Source organism: Panthera uncia (assembly GCF_023721935.1).
Source record: "Panthera uncia isolate 11264 chromosome B2 unlocalized genomic scaffold, Puncia_PCG_1.0 HiC_scaffold_25, whole genome shotgun sequence".
In the NCBI taxonomy this organism is placed as follows: Eukaryota; Metazoa; Chordata; class Mammalia; order Carnivora; family Felidae; genus Panthera; species Panthera uncia.
In genome coordinates, this window is record NW_026057581.1 from 4,124,204 (window position 1) to 4,130,813 (window position 6,610).

At 45.5% G+C, this 6,610-nt stretch overlaps 1 protein-coding gene across 7 annotated transcripts in view; it reads left to right on the forward strand.

The window, feature by feature from the left end:
• Positions 1-6,610, forward strand: part of LOC125939303 (cytidine monophosphate-N-acetylneuraminic acid hydroxylase) — a 104,766-nt gene that overhangs the window by 44,837 nt on the left and 53,319 nt on the right. For all 7 annotated transcript variants that reach the window (XR_007463020.1, XM_049654715.1, XM_049654714.1 and 4 more), the window contains exon 3: positions 334-425. Coding sequence is in view for 6 of the 7 variants with exons in the window: in XM_049654715.1 (XP_049510672.1) it covers positions 334-425 (92 nt within the window). In the remaining variant the exon portion in view is untranslated. The remainder of the gene's footprint in view (positions 1-333; positions 426-6,610) is intronic.

Genomic DNA, 6,610 nt, shown 5'->3' on the forward strand with positions numbered 1-6,610 from the left:
GGATCTTCTCCAGCGAACCATCCCTGAAGACCACTTTATTCTCTTGGTTCTGTTGATCTGTCTAGACACGTGTCATCTTAGGACATGGAACGTAACGTCACTATTCATTTATTCATTTATTTTTTTTAGCTTCATTTTTTTAAAATCACCTACTGAGGATGGTTACATATTTCCTTGGGTACTGAGTATTCATCTATTAGTGATTTTCCTTTTATATAGTTGGCGCTCAAGCCCCTCATTTAATTTGATCGCCAAGCAATGCACTTAAGCTTAGTGAGATTAATTTTAATTTCACCATTTCACAAGCCTAAGTACAGTGTCTTTTCCACATAGGTCTGTCAGATGCACAAAGCACAACTGGAGGTTGGATGTGAGCACCATGAAATACGTCAATCCCCCAGGCAGCTTCTGTCAAGACGAACTAGGTAAATGCCATCAGGGATGAGAAATATATTCTGCTGTGATCGTTACTGGCGTCCTTTTTTGTCAGCTTGTGTCTCTACTCTCACTTGAAGCTTTGGTGAGACGGGTGAGAGAGCGCCAGGTCCAACGAGAGGACATTTCCACGAGGTGGTGCCTAGGACAAGACTGTGACCAGCTAGGGTCGGGGGTGGGGGGCTATGACAGGTCTTTTGGAGGCCGTGTTTGTGAAGATACGCAAGATAGATGTTCGTGCACGTGACACTCCGAACGATGATGATGAAACCTCACCTTTTGGGCTGGGAAAGAAAGTACTTCAAACCCCACAGCCCTTTCTGGCACCGATAAGAGGCTGCAGTGTGTGTGCGACTCTCAGTACACCCCACTTCTACTTTCTGCTTCCCCTTCTGGAGCAGAAGGGCTTGTCTAAATATGAGTCACAAGGGCTTCGGTGGACTCATAAATGCGTTTCTGTTCTAACTTACTAACGCTGGGTTTTAACAGTAGAAACGTTACATGTTAGATAGGCTGTTTCAGAATGACTGCTGCAGGAATAACGGATAGTTGTGATGGGGGGGGAGATCACAGAAAGCTTCATGCTCTCTCCTGTGTCATCAGTTTTGGCCTTGCCTGTTAGCCCCCCGTGCACGCATGCTCACACATGCACACGCACATGCACACACACACACACACACACACACAGGGTCTGGCACCTGTTAGCTCCCCATGTGTGCATGCTCACACACACACGCACAGACACACACGCAGTCTGGTGTTCATACAGACCCTTCCTAGACCTTCATCGCCTGCTTAAATTATGCCCCCATTCCTCTGAACCCTAAAACAAGGAACCCCCTTGAAGCAGGTGTCCACACTTGCTGTCTGCCCCTCCCCTTCCCACTGTGGTGGAGCTGCGGCCCCACCACGGCATGGACACGGCTCCTATCTAGGTCACCAGCCCCTTCCATGTTGCTCAATTCACTGGTCCCTTTTGTTGTCATGGTACCCAAAGCCAGTGGCATATAGCCCGGTGGCACAGTCCTTTCCCTCCTATCTGGGGAGCAGCGGTTTCTGCATTCTTTCCTATGTGCTACCTTACAGCTCTGTGGGTCACAGGGGCAGCACACGTCTCAGCGGCTAACACTACAGTGTCAGCAGAGCTGTGTCCCTTTCTGGAAGCTCTGGGGAAGGATCCATGTCCTTGCCTTTTCTAGCTTCTAGAGGCCCTCTTTGTCCGTCATCAGAGCCTTGCATCTCTGTGGCTTCTTTTTTTTTTTATTTTTTTTATTTTTTTTAATTTTTAAAAAAAAATTTTTTTTAAACGTTTATTTATTTTGGGGACAGAGAGAGACAGAGCATGAACGGGGGAGGGGCAGAGAGAGAGGGAGACAGAATTGGAAGCAGGCTCCAGGCTCTGAGCCATCAGCCCAGAGCCCGACGCGGGGCTCGAACTCATGGACCGCGAGATTGTGACCTGAGCTGAAGTCGGACGCTTAACCGAATGAGCCACCCAGGCGCCCCTGGCTTATTTCTATAGTCACATCTCCCTCTGACTCTTCTGCCTCCTGCTTACAGGTTTTAGGATCCTTGGGATATATTGGGCACACCCAGATAATTCAGGATATTCTCCCTAGTTTAGGGTCAGCTGATTAGCAACCTTAATTTTGTTGGCAACTTTAATTCCCTTTTGCCATAGAAAACCTAATTTACCCATCATTCCTGGGCATTAGAATGTGGACATGTTTGGAGGCCATAGTGCTGTCCTTGTCCAGGTTGTCAGCTCCCACCTAGAATTCTTAGTTCTACAACCTTCCAAGTCTCGTCTGCTGTACTATCCCTTAAGGAGGAGGAGGAGGAGGAGGAGTCAGAAGAGGCTTCCAAGGGGGCCTCTGAGGAAACCACCCAGAAAGGGGGCATTTTGAAGAAATACTGGAGGACCCAAGAATATCTGCCAAGAAAACCGAGAAATCAAACATAGAAGAAAGTACCACATCAAACAAACAAACAAATAAAAACTAAAATTCTGTTGCTTAAGAGGGGATAGCATGCATTGAAATCGTTAAAGAGCCTATTCTGAACCCAGACACCTGTCACCACTATAAAATGTCTTCAAGGCTTAAACAAAAACAAAAATCAAAACACTCTCCTGATTTTTATTCCGACCACACTAACTACTTTTCTCAGGCTTCTCTGCTGACTCATCCCCGGCCAGACTTTTGAATGTTGGAACGCCCTGGGACTGGCCTTACATCTCCCTACCTATAAGCTTCCCCTAAGGGATCCCATCTAACCCCGTGACTTTAGATGCCGTCTTTACTCGGATGAGTCCAAAATCGTTCCCTCCAGATTTGAGCTCCTCCCTGAGCTGGCCACCTGCCCATCCGTATTTCCACACGGACCTGAGGTCGGGATCCCAAGCCAGCACAGCCAGGACAGCACTCTCCATGCCCGCCTCCCGCACAGCCTTCCCCATCTCCGTAAATAACGCCACACCCGCCCAGTTGAACAAAGCCTGGAAGTCGCTCTTGACTTTCCTGTTTCCGTAAACTCCCACATCCAGACCGTTAATCGGTTGCTTCTATGCCAGAGCATCTCAGAACCTCTGTACACTGCGTCCCTCTGAGCGCAAGTCTGTGCCCTCTGCCGTGTGGGCGGCCGCTCTGCCTCCTTGCTTGCCTTCTGCTGTCTGTCCATTCTGCTTACAGCACCCAGCCTGATGTCGTAAATATCCAGGTCGATTCACTTCGCTCCCCTGCTCAAAACTCTCCAGACAGCTTCCTCTCACACTTAAGAATGTGAACACCTTTGACCCAGCCATTTCACACCCAAGGCTGTATCCTCAGATACACTGATGTGTAATGTGTATCTTAATCACTGATGTGTTGAAAGCTATGGCTATAAGAATGTTCATTTACAGTACTTACAAAAAAAATTGGAAACAACTTAAACATTAGCAACAATTCTAGTATATCTAAGAGTGATACAACTGAAAAACTGAAAGAATAGTACTGATTATAAAGCAAAATAGGGGGTGCGTGGGTGGCTTAGTCAATTGAGTGTCTGATTCAGTTTCAGTTCAGGTGGTGATCCCAGGGATCACGTGGGATCGAGCCCTGCGTCAGGCTCGACACTGAGCGTGGAGCTTGCTTGGGATTCTGTCTCTGTCTCTCTCTCTCTCAATTAAAAAAAAATTTAATTTTTTGAAATTAAAATTCTTTTAAATTTTTTGAAATTAAAATTTTTTTTAATTTTTTAAAATAAAAAGATTTAATTTTAATTTAATTAATTTTAATTAATTTTAATTAATTATTTAAATTTAAATTAATTAAATTTAATTTAATTAAATTTTAATTAATTTAATTAAAAAATTTTTAAATATTTTTTTATAAAGCTGAGTAAAGGTCATCAACATTACATATAGTAGGACCCAATTATGAAAAAGGACCATGTACCTAAGCGCGTGCCGGCAGTATGGGTGGGGGCTGACTTACCACTGGTTACCTGTGGAGGGAGCTGAGCTGGGGGGCTTCCCACATGTGCCTCCAGACTGGGGGCTTTGAGTATGCTACCTCTATATCCTTTTTAGGCTCAGATGACTGTGACCCTAGCAGATAACATAGAATATCGGGGCCACTCTTGCTCATGTGTCTTAACGAGACCAACTCCAAATCACTTTTGAAAGAGTCTGACCTATATGGCCAGGTTCCCCCACGAGCAGAGGGGTCACTGACTAGGGTACGTACTTCTTTCCATTCACCGCCAACCGGACAGGATGTTGTTCTGGGCAGAGTTGCTGATTGCTTTGACTGGAAATGTTTCCTCCCGTGCCCCTCGAAGGGACGTCTGCACCCCTAACTTCTTTTGCCAGTAAACTCCCCACTCGTGTGTTGACCTGGCCCAGGAGGCCTGCAGATCGCTGTTATCAGGAACTAGTTACAAGTGCTGTACAAATACTGTGAGGTTAATTTGGCAGAAAACTGATAAACAAAAGTTTGCGCCTAATAAAGTGTTTGCCTAAGTGAAAGACCAGTAGACCGTTGCCCCTCGTGAGTCCGTAACCCACAAATCTAGAGCCGCTTAGGGTCTTATTCCAAACCTCTAACTCTTTTGGACAAGACCTGTGGAGAGACAGGATAGCAAAATGGTTAAGGGTGGAGGCAGTGGGGCCTGACAGCCTGGGTTCAGATCCTGACGCGCAAACACACAATTAAGTGACTTTGGGCGTATTTTCCATCTCTTGTGCTTTAGTTCCCTCAAATGGAGATGGTATCAGTGGTAGCTGCTTTCCCGGGTTGTTGTAAGGATTTTCAGGGTGAACATCTATTAGATTCCCTCGGTACACGGGGCCTAATGATTTATCTGTACACGTATATCTGGGGTAATCTGCACGTGTCCTGCAGCCGGGGACCACAGGAGCAGGGAGGAGGGATTTCCCAGCAGCGGGAAGTTGGGTCCACTGGAAAACAGAACGATGATCTGGGAATTAACATGAGGGCTGATGTTCGCTGCCCGGAGGCCGGCAGGGTAGTGGAGGACTGGAGGCAGGGAGCCCCAGGCGGGTTCAGCCTTTGCTCAAAGGGACGAGACTGTGCGAGAATGGAAAGAGTGTTGACTGAGCCCACTCTTGGGCCCAGGGCTACCAGGGCAGTAGTGACATACGTCCTATGTATGCATTCCTGCTTGATAGATTTGGGTTGTTCCCACTTTTGGCCATGATGAAGGATGCTGCTCTGAACATTGCTGTACACATCTTTGTGTGGACATGTTTTCAGTTCTCTCGTTTATGCTTCGGGAAACAATGGCTGGGTCCTATGCTAACTCTGTCTTTGACTTTTTGAGAAAATGCTGAACTGTTTTCCAAAGTGCCGTGCTGTTCTGCGTTCCCGCCAGTGACATAGGAGGACTTTGATTTCTCCACATCCTCGCCATTACTTGCCATTGTCCATATTTTTTATTATAGCCATCCTAGTGGGTATGAAATGGTATTTCATTGTGATTTCGATTTGCATTTCCCTGATAACTAATGATGCTGAGCATCTTGTTATGTGTTCATTGGCCATTTTATATTTATATTATTTATATTTAAATCTTCTTTGGAGGAATCTATTCAGATCTGTTGCCCATTTGTAAATTGGGTTTTTGTCCTTTGATTATTAAGATATTAGGATGCTTTGTGTATTAGAGGTACAAGTCTCTTATCAGATAAATGATTTGCAATTATTTTTTGCCATATGTATATAATATATTTTTTTTTAATTTTTTTTTCAACGTTTTTTATTTATTTTTGGGACAGAGAGAGACAGAGCATGAATGGGGGAGGGGCAGAGAGAGAGGGAGACACAGAATCGGAAGCAGGCTCCAGGCTCTGAGCCGTCAGCCCAGAGCCTGACGCGGGGCTCGAACTCACGGACCGCGAGATCGTGACCTGGCTGAAGTCGGACGCTTAACCGACTGTGCCACCCAGGCGCCCCATGTATATAATATATTTTTGTTTTGAGACAGAGAGAGTGAGCAGGGGAGAGGGACAGAGGGGGAGAGAGAGAGAGAGAAAGAGAGAGAATCTCCATGCTCAATGTGGAACCCGACACGGGACTTGATCCCACAACCCTGGGATCATGACCTGAGCCAAAATCAAGAGTCAGATGCTCAACTGACTGAGCCACCTGGGCGCCCCTGAAACACAAAATTTTTAATTTTGTTTAAAGTTTATATATTTTGAGAGAGACAGAGACAGCGTGAGCAGTGGAAGGGCAGAGAGAGCAAGAGCGAGAGCGAGAGCGAGAGAGAGAGAGAGAGAGAGAGAGAGAATCCCAGGCAGGCTCCTCACCATCAGTGCAGAGCCTGACGCAGGACTCAAACTCATGAAACAGTGAGATCATGACCAGAGCCAAAACTGAGAGGTAAACGCTTAATTCATTGAGAAGATCATATGGTTTTCCCCTTATGTTCTATTAATGTAGTGTATTATACTGATTGATTTTCAAATATTAAACCAGCCTTACATCTTTTGAATATTGAACCAGCCTAACATAAACCCCACTTGGTCATGGTTTTAATTCTTTTTTATGTTACTAAATTGGATTTGCTAATATATTTTTAAGGATTTTCAAGTCTATATTCATGAGGAATATTGGTCTGTATTTTGTGTGTGTGTGTGTGTGTGTGTGTGTGTGTGTGTGTGTGTGTGTGT